The sequence below is a fragment of the Gobio gobio genome, assembly GCF_949357685.1.
Source record: "Gobio gobio genome assembly, chromosome: 3".
NCBI classification, from domain to species: domain Eukaryota; kingdom Metazoa; phylum Chordata; class Actinopteri; order Cypriniformes; family Gobionidae; genus Gobio; species Gobio gobio.
The window spans coordinates 3,063,182-3,075,681 of record NC_137099.1 but is presented as its reverse complement, the minus strand read 5'-3'; the positions used below and the strand labels follow the sequence as shown (position 1 = coordinate 3,075,681).

Genomic DNA, 12,500 nt, shown 5'->3' with positions numbered 1-12,500 from the left:
TCACTCAGACACAATAACACACACACACACACCTGTGGCCTTCACTCAGACACAATAACACACACACACACACACACACACACACCTGTGGCCTTCACTCAGACACAATAACACACACACACACACACACACACACACACACACACACACACACACACCCCTGTGGCCTTCACTCAGACACAATAACACACACACACACACACACACACACCTGTGGCCTTCACTCAGACACAATAACACACACACACACCTGTGGCCTTCACTCAGACACAATAACACACACACACACACACACACACACCTGTGGCCTTCACTCAGACACAATAACACACACACACACACACACACACACACACACCTGCGGCCTTCACTCAGACACAATAACACACACACACACACCTGTGGCCTTCACTCAGACACAATAACACACACACACACACACACACCTGTGGCCTTCACTCAGACACAATAACACACACACACACACACACACACACACACACACACCTGTGGCCTTCACTCAGACACAATAACACACACACACACACACACACACCTGTGGCCTTCACTCAGACACAATAACACACACACACACACACACACACACACACACACACACACACACACACACACACACACACACACACACCCCTGTGGCCTTCACTCAGACACAATAACACACACACACACACACACACACACACACCTGTGGCCTTCACTCAGACACAATAACACACACACACACACACCTGTGGCCTTCACTCAGACACAATAACACACACACACACACACACACACACACACACACACACACACCTGTGGCCTTCACTCAGACACAATAACACACACACACACACACACACACACACACACACACACACACCCCTGTGGCCTTCACTCAGACACAATAACACACACACACACACACACACACACACACCTGTGGCCTTCACTCAGACACAATAACACACACACACACCTGTGGCCTTCACTCAGACACAATAACACACACACACACACACACACACCTGTGGCCTTCACTCAGACACAATAACACACACACACACACACACACACACACACACACACACCTGTGGCCTTCACTCAGACACAATAACACACACACACACCTGTGGCCTTCACTCAGACACAATAACACACACACACACACACACACACACACACACACCTGTGGCCTTCACTCAGACACAATAACACACACACACACACACACACACACACACACACACACACACACACACACACACACACACACACCCTGTGGCCTTCACTCAGACACAATAACACACACACACACACACACACACACACACACACACACACACACACACACACACACACACACACCTGTGGCCTTCACTCAGACACAATAACACACACACACACCTGTGGCCTTCACTCAGACACAATAACACACACACACACACACACACCTGTGGCCTTCACTCAGACACAATAACACACACACACACACACACACACACACACACACACACACACACACACACACACACACACACACACACACACCCCTGTGGCCTTCACTCAGACACAATAACACACACACACACACACACACACACACACACACACACACCTGTGGCCTTCACTCAGACACAATAACACACACACACACACACACACACACCTGTGGCCTTCACTCAGACACAATAACACACACACACACCTGTGGCCTTCACTCAGACACAATAACACACACACACACACACACCTGTGGCCTTCACTCAGACACAATAACACACACACACACACACACACACACACACACACACACACACACACACACACACACACACACACACACACACACACACACACACACACACACACACACACCCCTGTGGCCTTCACTCAGACACAATAACACACACACACACACACACACACACACCTGTGGCCTTCACTCAGACACAATAACACACACACACACCTGTGGCCTTCACTCTGCGCTTCTCTGTCTGAGCAGGAGGAAGTGGACGCCGGCGCCATCATCGTGCAGGAGGCGGTGCCCATCCTGGTGACTGACACCGAGGACAGCCTATCAGAGCGCATCCGGGAGGCGGAGCATCGCGCCTTCCCCGCCGCGGTGGAGCTGGTGGCCAGCGGGGGGGTGAAGCTGAGGGACGACGGGCGGCTCGTGTGGAGCCACAGCGCTCAGGGATAGACACACAACAGTCCAGATCCGGTCGCTCCAGATCCGGTTATTACAGATCCACATCCAGTCATTCCAGATCCACATCAAGTTATTCCAGATCCAGTCATTCCAGATCCACATCCAGTAATTCCAGATCCGGTCATTCCAGATCCGGTCGTTCCAGATCCACATCCAGTCATTCCAGATCCACATCCAGTCATTCCAGATCCACATCCAGTCATTCCAGATCCACATCCAGTCATTCCAGATCCACATCCAGTCATTCCAGGTCCGGTCGTTCCAGATCCACATCCAGTCATTCCAGATCCACATCCAGTCATTCCAGATCCATCAAGTCATTCCAGATCCACATCCAGTCATTCCAGATCCATCAAGTCATTCCAGATCCACATCCAGTCATTCCAGATCCATCAAGTCATTCCAGATCCACATCCAGTCATTCCAGATCCATCAAGTCATTCCAGATCCACATCCAGTCATTCCAGATCCATCCAGTCATTCCAGATCCACATCCAGTCATTCCAGATCCACATCCAGTCATTCCAGATCCACATCCAGTCATTCCAGATCCACATCCAGTCATTCCAGATCCACATCCAGTCATTCCAGATCCACATCCAGTCATTCCAGATCCACATCCAGTCATTCCAGGTCCGGTCGTTCCAGATCCACATCCAGTCATTCCAGATCCATCAAGTCATTCCAGATCCACATCCAGTCATTCCAGATCCATCAAGTCATTCCAGATCCACATCCAGTCATTCCAGATCCACATCCAGTCATTCCAGATCCATCCAGTCATTCCAGATCCACATCCAGTCATTCCAGATCCATCCAGTCATTCCAGACCCACATCCAGTCATTCCAGATCCATCCAGTCATTCCAGATCCACATCCAGTCATTCCAGATCCGGTCGTTCCAGATCCACATCCAGTCATTCCAGATCCACATCCAGTCATTCCAGATCCACATCCAGTCATTCCAGATCCACATCCAGTCATTCCAGATCCATCCAGTCATTCCAGATCCACATCCAGTCATTCCAGATCCACATCCAGTCATTCCAGATCCATCCAGTCATTCCAGATCCACATCCAGTCATTCCAGATCCATCCAGTCATTCCAGATCCATCAAGTCATTCCAGATCCGGTGGTTCCAGAAGCTCTTGTGATGAGCTGTAGTGTTAGTGTTTACTCATGCCTGAGAGTTATTGCCAGATGCACAAGATGAACTTTATTCTCTGCATGTAACAGAGCCTGCATTAAACTCACTCTGACCAGCCTGATCGTGTGTTATTACTCGTAAACGCACTAAAGGTGAAATAAAAAAAAAACTAAAATTCAAATTATATATATATGGCTGAATAGTTTAATACTAAAACTAGAATATAAATCATTTTCATTTAGAAACTAAATGTGCTAAAATTGAAACATTTAGAAATACAAGAAAAAAATTACTAAAAACTATAAACACCAAAACTAAAGGTGGAAAAAAAAAAACTATTTGGACATAAAAAAAAATTACTAACATTTAAATAAAATGTATTAACTATAATTTTGTATTTTTTCATTATGTTCTAAGTGTATTTTTATTTAATTGCGTCACAAGCATGACTGTTATTACTCTTATGAACACCAGAGTCATAAACGCTTTCAAACTCAATCATGGGATCATGTGACCTCCGATCATAATTGTAATGTCTGATCATAACCACAGAGATATAGATGTTGTGATTTAGTATTTTTCAATGGAGTAGATATATTTACATTGTTCAATTGACAAATCGAGCATCTTCATTTACAATATATAACATCAAGTTTTCCATTCCACACACGGCACTGAGAAACACAGATCCTGTTTACTTACGCGGCGATCAATCATTTATAAAGCTTTTAACGCCAAGGGTTTTCATGGGTCTATTCTTCTGTCCAGGACATCGTTTCTATAACGGTTTTAATGGTTATTTTAACATTTACTGATAATGAGAGTAGATGAAGACCATTTTCGTGTGTGAGCGTGCGCGAGTGTGTGTGAGTACGTGAGAGAGTGAGCGAGTGTGTGCGTGCGCGAGTGTGAGCGTGCGTGCGTGCGCGAGTGTGAGATCGTGCGTGTGCGAGTACTTGAGTGAGCGAGCGTGTGTGAGTGTGCGAGAGCATGAGTGCGAGAGTGTGTGAGTGTACGTGAGCGAGTGTGAGTGCGAGAGCATGAGTGTACGTGAGAGAGTGAGCGAGTGTGTGAGAGTACGTGAGAGAGTGAGCGAGTGTGTGCGTGCGCGAGTGTGAGCGTGCGTGCGCGAGAGCGTGTGAGAGTACTTGAGTGAGCGAGAGTGTGTGAGTGTGCGAGAGCATGAGTGCGAGAGTGTGTGAGTGTACGCGAGAGTGTGTGAGTGTACGTGAGCGTGAGTGTGTGAGTGTATGTGAGCGTGTGTGAGTGTGCGAAAGCGTGAGTGTGTGTGAGTGTGCGAAAGCATGAGTGTGAGTGTACGTGAGAGAGTGAACGAGAGTGTGTGAGTGTACGTGAGCGTGTGTGAGTGTGCGAGAGCATGAGTGCGAGAGTGTGTGAGTGTACGTGAGAGAGTGTGTGAGTGTACGTGAGAGAGTGAGCGAGTGTGTGAGAGCATGAGTGCGAGAGTGTGTGAGTGTACGTGAGAGAGTGTGTGAGTGTACGTGAGAGAGTGAGCGAGTGTGCGAGAGCATGAGTGCGAGAGTGTGTGAGTGTACGTGAGCGAGTGTGAGTGCGAGAGCATGAGTGTACGTGAGAGAGTGAGCGAGTGTGTGAGAGTACGTGAGAGAGTGAGCGAGTGTGTGCGTGCGCGAGTGTGAGCGTGCGTGCGCGAGAGCGTGTGAGAGTACTTGAGTGAGCGAGAGTGTGTGAGTGTGCGAGAGCATGAGTGCGAGAGTGTGTGAGTGTACGCGAGAGTGTGTGAGTGTACGTGAGCGTGAGTGTGTGAGTGTATGTGAGCGTGTGTGAGTGTGCGAAAGCGTGAGTGTGTGTGAGTGTGCGAAAGCATGAGTGTGAGTGTACGTGAGAGAGTGAACGAGAGTGTGTGAGTGTACGTGAGCGTGTGTGAGTGTGCGAGAGCATGAGTGCGAGAGTGTGTGAGTGTACGTGAGAGAGTGTGTGAGTGTACGTGAGAGAGTGAGCGAGTGTGTGAGAGCATGAGTGCGAGAGTGTGTGAGTGTACGTGAGAGAGTGTGTGAGTGTACGTGAGAGAGTGAGCGAGTGTGTGAGAGCATGAGTGCGAGAGTGTGTGAGTGTACGTGAGAGAGTGAGCGAGTGTGTGAGTGTACGTGAGAGAGTGAGTGAGTGTGTGAGTGTACGTGAGAGAGTGAGCGAGTGTGTGAGTGTACGTGAGAGAGTGAGCGAGTGTGTGAGAGCATGAGTGCGAGAGTGTGTGAGTGTACGTGAGAGAGTGAGCGAGTGTGTGAGAGTACGTGCGAGAGTGTGTGAGTGTACGTGAGAGTGTGTGTGAGTGTACGTGAGAGTGTGTGTGAGTGTACGTGAGAGAGTGAGCGAGTGTGTGAGAGTACGTGCGAGAGTGTGTGAGTGTACGTGAGAGTGTGTGTGAGTGTACGTGAGAGAGTGAGCGAGTGTGTGAGAGTACGTGCGAGAGTGTGTGAGTGTACGTGAGAGTGTGTGTGAGTGTGCGAGAGCATGAGTGCGAGAGTGTGTAAGTGTACGTGAGAGAGTGAGTGAGTGTGAGCGTGCGTGCGCGAGTGTGAGATCGTGCGTGTGCGAGAGCGTGTGAGTACTTGAGTGAGCGAGCGTGCGAGAGTGTGTGAGTGCGCGAGAGCATGAGTGCGAGAGTGTGTGAGTGTACGTGAGAGAGTGTGTGAGTGTACGTGAGAGTGCGCGAGTGTGTGTGTGTGCGAGAGCGTGAGTGCGAGTGTGTGAGCGTGTGTGTGTGGCTTTTCAGAAGTGCTGGACAACCTAAAAATAGTCACTCATTTCAACAAACATGAACGTTCAGATTCAGAGGCTGTGACACAAAATGAGTTTTGAACCAAAGTGTGTTTATTAAATATAGTCTACAGATGTTCAGCACACAGACAGATGTTGTTCATTTAGTCGACACCTCCTCCAGTTTGGGTTCTGAGGAAACAACAACACACACACACACACACACATTAACACAAGAAAGGCGACTGACGGTGAATAATATATAATGTACTGACGGGAACAGGGGTAAGCCTCAGTTAACATTCAATGTGCAGTTTTAATCTTCATAACACGATAGAGGAGCATCACATGACCGAGAGCACATCATGACATCACTCCATAAACAACTCATTCATATTAAGTCACATCTTGGACGCAATATTGACTGTTCTGTTTCAGCAGAATATGTATATTCAAATAATATTACAACAATCTCATAAGATTATTTAATGCAGTTGTGATTTCAGTGTAAATGCTTCCGATGTATTTTTTTATATATATTGATCAAATGTAAGAATTTTATGCCTTATGACAGGGCTTATGATGTCGGATGTAGAATGCATGATGTATAATGTAGGGCGTATGGTGTAGGACATATGACGTAGGGCATATGATGTAAGATGTAGGGCGTGTGGACGCATGGCATACGACGTAGGACATGACATAGGGTGTAAGCTGTAGGGCATATGATGTAGGAGGTACAGCATAGGGCATATAATTAAAGGCGTAGGACGCATGTCACATGACGTAGGACGTAAGTTGTATGATGTATGACATAGGGAGTATGATGCAGGGCATAGGACATTTGAAGTATGACATTGATGTAGGACGTATGTCGCATGACGTAGGGCATAGGACGCATGTTGTATGACACAGGGAGTATGATGCAGGGCGTATGACATTTTAAGTATGACAGGGAGTGTGATGTAGGACATATGTCGCATGTCGTATGACACAGGGAGTATGATGTATGACACAGGGAGTATGATGTATGACGTAGGGCATAGGACGCATGATGTATGACGTAGGGCATAGGACGCATGTCGTATGATGTATGACACAGGGAGTATGATGTATGACGTAGGGCATAGGACGCATGTCGTATGATGTATGACGTAGGGCATAGGACGCATGTCGTATGATGTATGACACAGGGAGTATGATGTATGACGTAGGGCATAGGACGCATGTCGTATGATGTATGACACGGAGTATGATGTATGACGTAGGGCATAGGACGCATGTCGTATGATGTATGACACAGGGAGTATGATGTATGACGTAGGGCATAGGACGCATGTCGTATGATGTATGACACGGAGTATGATGTATGACGTAGGGCATAGGACGCATGTCGTATGATGTATGACACAGGGAGTATGATGTATGACGTAGGGCATAGGACGCATGTCGTATGATGTATGACAAAGGGAGTATGATGTATGACGTAGGGCGCATGACGTATGATGTATGACACAGGGAGTATGATGTATGACACAGGGAGTATGATGTATGACGTAGGGCATAGGACGCATGTCGTATGATGTATGACACAGGGAGTATGATGTATGACGTAGGGCATAGGACGCATGTCGTATGATGTATGACACAGGGAGTATGATGTATGACGTAGGGCATAGGACGCATGTCGTATGATGTATGACACAGGGAGTATGATGTATGACGTAGGGCATAGGACGCATGTCGTATGATGTATGACACAGGGAGTATGATGTATGACGTAGGGCATAGGACGCATGTCGTATGATGTATGACACAGGGAGTATGATGTATGACGTAGGGCATAGGACGCATGTCGTATGATGTATGACACAGGGAGTATGATGTATGACGTAGGGCATAGGACGCATGTCGTATGATGTATGACACAGGGAGTATGATGTATGACGTAGGGCATAGGACGCATGTCGTATGATGTATGACACAGGGAGTATGATGTATGACGTAGGGCATAGGACGCATGTCGTATGATGTATGACACAGGGAGTATGATGTATGACGTAGGGCATAGGACGCATGTCGTATGATGTATGACACAGGGAGTATGATGTATGACGTAGGGCATAGGACGCATGTCGTATGATGTATGACACAGGGAGTATGATGTATGACGTAGGGCATAGGACGCATGTCGTATGATGTATGACACAGGGAGTATGATGTATGACGTAGGGCATAGGACGCATGTCGTATGATGTATGACACAGGGAGTATGATGTATGACGTAGGGCATAGGACGCATGTCGTATGATGTATGACACAGGGAGTATGATGTATGACGTAGGGCATAGGACGCATGTCGTATGATGTATGACACAGGGAGTATGATGTATGACGTAGGGCATAGGACGCATGTCGTATGATGTATGACACAGGGAGTATGATGTATGACGTAGGGCATAGGACGCATGTCGTATGATGTATGACACAGGGAGTATGATGTATGACGTAGGGCATAGGACGCATGTCGTATGATGTATGACACAGGGAGTATGATGTATGACGTAGGGCATAGGACGCATGTCGTATGATGTATGACGTAGGGCATAGGACGCATGTCGTATGATGTATGACACAGGGAGTATGATGTATGACGTAGGGCATAGGACGCATGATGTATGACGTAGGGCATAGGACGCATGATGTATGACGTAGGGCATAGGACGCATGATGTATGACGTAGGGCATAGGACGCATGATGTATGACGTAGGGCATAGGACGCATGTCGTATGATGTATGACACAGGGAGTATGATGTATGACGTCGGGCGCATGACGTAGGGCATAGGACGCATGTCGTATGATGTATGACAGGGAGTATGATGTATGACGTAGGGCATAGGACGCATGATGTATGACGTAGGGCATAGGACGCATGATGTATGACGTAGGGCATAGGACGCATGTCGTATGATGTATGACAAAGGGAGTATGATGTATGACGTAGGGCGCATGACGTAGGGCATAGGACGCATGTCGTATGATGTATGACACAGGGAGTATGATGTATGACACAGGGAGTATGATGTATGACGTCGGGCGCATGACGTAGGGCATAGGACGCATGTCGTATGATGTATGACACAGGGAGTATGATGTATGACGTAGGGCATAGGACGCATGTCGTATGATGTATGACGTAGGGCATAGGACGCATGTCGTATGATGTATGACAAAGGGAGTATGATGTAGGACGTATGTCGCATGATGTATGATGCATGACAGGATGTATGGCGTAAGACGTGTGATGTAGGGCGTATGAGATATGACGATGTATGACAGGACATGTGACGTGATGTAGGACTGTGGTGGGTGAAATGACCCTTTAAAACCACTTTATGCCACGGATTATAAAAAATACACCCAACGATAAATGAAAGATACATTTAAAATTCCCTTTATAAAGGTTAAAATATCAAATAATCGACCTTTAATCGATCAAAACTCATATCTTTTCTTGTTCAATGTGATTTTTGGACCTTATTTAATTTATGTTTAATAGTGTGCAAAGGTAAGGTGTAGGTGTAGGGCGTATGGCATAGGGCATGTGGCGTATGACGTTTGACGTAGGGCATGTGGCATAGGGCGTATGACAGGGCGTAAGACGTAGGCCGTATGACATAGGGCATGGGGCGTAGGGCGTATGACGTTTGACGTAGGGCATATGACAGAGCATATGATGTTGGGCGTATGACATAGGGCATATGATGTAGGGCGTATGACATAGGGCATATGATGTAGGGCGTATGACATAGGGCATGTGTCATAGGGCGTATGACAGAGCATATGATGTTGGGCGTATGACATAGGGCATGTGTCATAGGGCGTATGACAGAGCATATGATGTTGGGCGTATGACATAGGGCATATGATGTAGGGCGTATGACATAGGGCATATGATGTAGGGCGTATGACAGAGCATATGATGTAGGGCGTATGACATAGGGCATGTGTCATAGGGCGTATGACAGAGCATATGATGTAGGGCGTATGATATAGGGAATGTGACTGAGCTTATAATGTAGGGTGTAAGACATGTCACATGACGTAGTGTGTATGACGAAGGGCGTGTGGACGTATGGCATAGGACACATGTCGTAGGGTGTATGACGTAGGCATATGATGCAGGCCGTATGTCACCTGTAATTGTTAAAGTGCTGAGCGACTCAAACTGAAGAGCTCCTCCGGCTCACCTGGGAAGTTGAACTGAGGGAACTGTGTGAGATCTCCTCCTCCGTACAGCCGCTGTAGTTTGGTCATCTCGTCCATCAGGTTCTTCTGATAGGCCGGACCACCATCCACCACTCCGCCAGCGGCCCTGAGAGAGAGAGAGAGAGCGAGTGTGTGTGTGTGTGTGTGTGTGAGAGAGAATCGCAGCATCACAGCGCAGGCGATGCATCCACTCACTTGCTCTTGGAGTCGTACTCGCGGATCTTGTCCAGGAAGAGCTTCTGCACGGGATCCAGGTCTTTGGTTCTGTTGAAGAGCACCGCGGAGAGGCCGATGTTCCTGCGCAGCGTCACACTCACAGCCGAACGCAGAAGAGCCGACAGACGGAAGAGCCGATGAAGAGCCATGATGCTGCGGCCGGAGAAACAACACCACTTAGAGCAATACTTCACCACAGAACCTCACCATTAAAATAAAGCCTACGCAAAATTAAATGAGGGAAAAAAAACTGAATCTAGAAATTTTTTATGGATTTTTTTTTTGGGGGGTGGGGGTAGTCGTTTTTATGACTTATGACTTCGTAAAAAAACGAATTTTAAAAATAAAACATAAAAATGACATTTATGGCCCTATAGACCTTTAATAAACTGTTGTCAAATTGTACCAGTTTCATGATTTTTGAGTACTAAAATTATTTAACCATTACAAGTGAGCCAAAATTTGGGGGAATTTAAGAAACAAAAAGTATGCCATAGGCCCTTAAACATGTCATCTTGTTAAATCATTTTTCTTGAAATTGTTAACTTAAAGGAATCTTAAAGCTACACTGTGTAACTTTTTTAGTTTATTCTTAGCTAAAAACACTTAGTTCTTTCAAAAATATATGTGCTCATTAATGTATATTTACTTCTTTCAAGTAATAAAGTATTCTCGTAAGTTTATAATATGTCATTGTAAACACATAAGGGTGAGGGGTTCGAATGCGGGTCGCCATGTTGCCCCTCCATCTTGAAAGTACATTAGCCAAAGAGGGACATACCCGTAAATTCAAGCTTCGCCTTTCGCGTTTTAACACTCGATGGCACCGTGTCGAATATGGACGAGGTCGAACTGGAAGCCATGTTAATCTTGGACTAAATCGGCCACCGTAGGAGTTAAAACCAAATCGGAATTGAGAGGAACAGAAACTAATAATTACTGGATGGTCATATACAAGTTCACCACTAGATGGGGGAAAATATCACACAGTGTAGCTTTAAAGCAATACTTCACCCCAAATTGTAATCATAAATGTAATCATTAAAATAAAGCCAAAAAAAAATTAAATGAGGGGAAAAAAACTGAATCTAGAAATTTTTTATGGAATTTTTTTTTTGGGGGGGGGAGTTGTTTTTATGACTTCAGTGAAGTTGACATGCTTTATTATTAATTGAACTATAGAGTCCAGGAAACTTAGAAAACACAGAATTTGGTAAACCATAAACATGTCATTTCGGTTATACAATTGAACAACAATTTATTAAAAGTTTAAGTTTCATGATGTCAATTAATTAGACATGATTTTTGATTACTAAAATATAAATGTAACCATTAAATTTTTTTTTTTTAAATAAAACAATTACATTTATGGCGCTGTGCAATATTAAACCTTTAATAAACTGTTTTTAATAAACTGATTTTTGAGTTCTAAAATTTTATTTAACCATTACAACTGAGTCCGAAAAAAATCCAGAAAAATGGAAACACTTTTTGTTTCTTAAATTCCCCCAAATTTTATGTCATAGGCCCTTAAACTTGTAATTTCGGTTAAACAATTGAACAACAATTTATTAAAAGTTTAAGTTTCATGATGTCAATTAATTAGACATGATTTTTGATTACTAAAATATAAATTTAACCATTAAAAAAAAACAAATTTTAAAAATAAAACATAAAAATGACATTTATGGCCCTATGAAATATTAAAGGGGTGGTAAACCACGATTTGACTATTCTAACTTTAGCTAGCGTGTAATGTTGCTGCTTGAGCATAAACAACATCTGCAAAGCTACAACGTTCAAGTGCAGTTATAATATATTTGAAAACATTAGCCTACAAATAAATAAAATATGTTTTTTTTTTAAATTAAGCTGTTTCTATTTTAATAGTTTTTGCCCATTTCTGCCACATT

At 45.1% G+C, this 12,500-nt stretch overlaps 2 protein-coding genes across 2 annotated transcripts in view; one reads left to right on the top strand and one right to left on the bottom strand.

Annotated features, from left to right (window-relative positions):
- The window catches only part of gart (phosphoribosylglycinamide formyltransferase), a 63,771-nt gene extending 60,026 nt beyond the window's left edge, over positions 1-3,745 (top strand). Inside the window, exon 22 of the mRNA XM_079812337.1 lies at positions 2,009-3,745. Within this exon, the coding sequence (XP_079668463.1) occupies positions 2,009-2,206 (198 nt within the window). The 3' untranslated portion in view covers positions 2,207-3,745. The remainder of the gene's footprint in view (positions 1-2,008) is intronic.
- A 2,446-nt stretch (positions 3,746-6,191) lies between these two features.
- atp5pf (ATP synthase peripheral stalk subunit F6) overlaps positions 6,192-12,500 on the bottom strand; it is a 6,794-nt gene continuing 485 nt past the window's right edge. The window contains exons 2-4 of the mRNA XM_079811487.1: positions 10,567-10,740; positions 10,353-10,477; positions 6,192-6,291 (exon numbers count right to left, since the gene is read on the bottom strand). Coding sequence (XP_079667613.1) covers positions 6,260-6,291; positions 10,353-10,477; positions 10,567-10,736 — 327 coding nt within the window. The 5' untranslated portion in view covers positions 10,737-10,740 and the 3' untranslated portion in view covers positions 6,192-6,259. The remainder of the gene's footprint in view (positions 6,292-10,352; positions 10,478-10,566; positions 10,741-12,500) is intronic.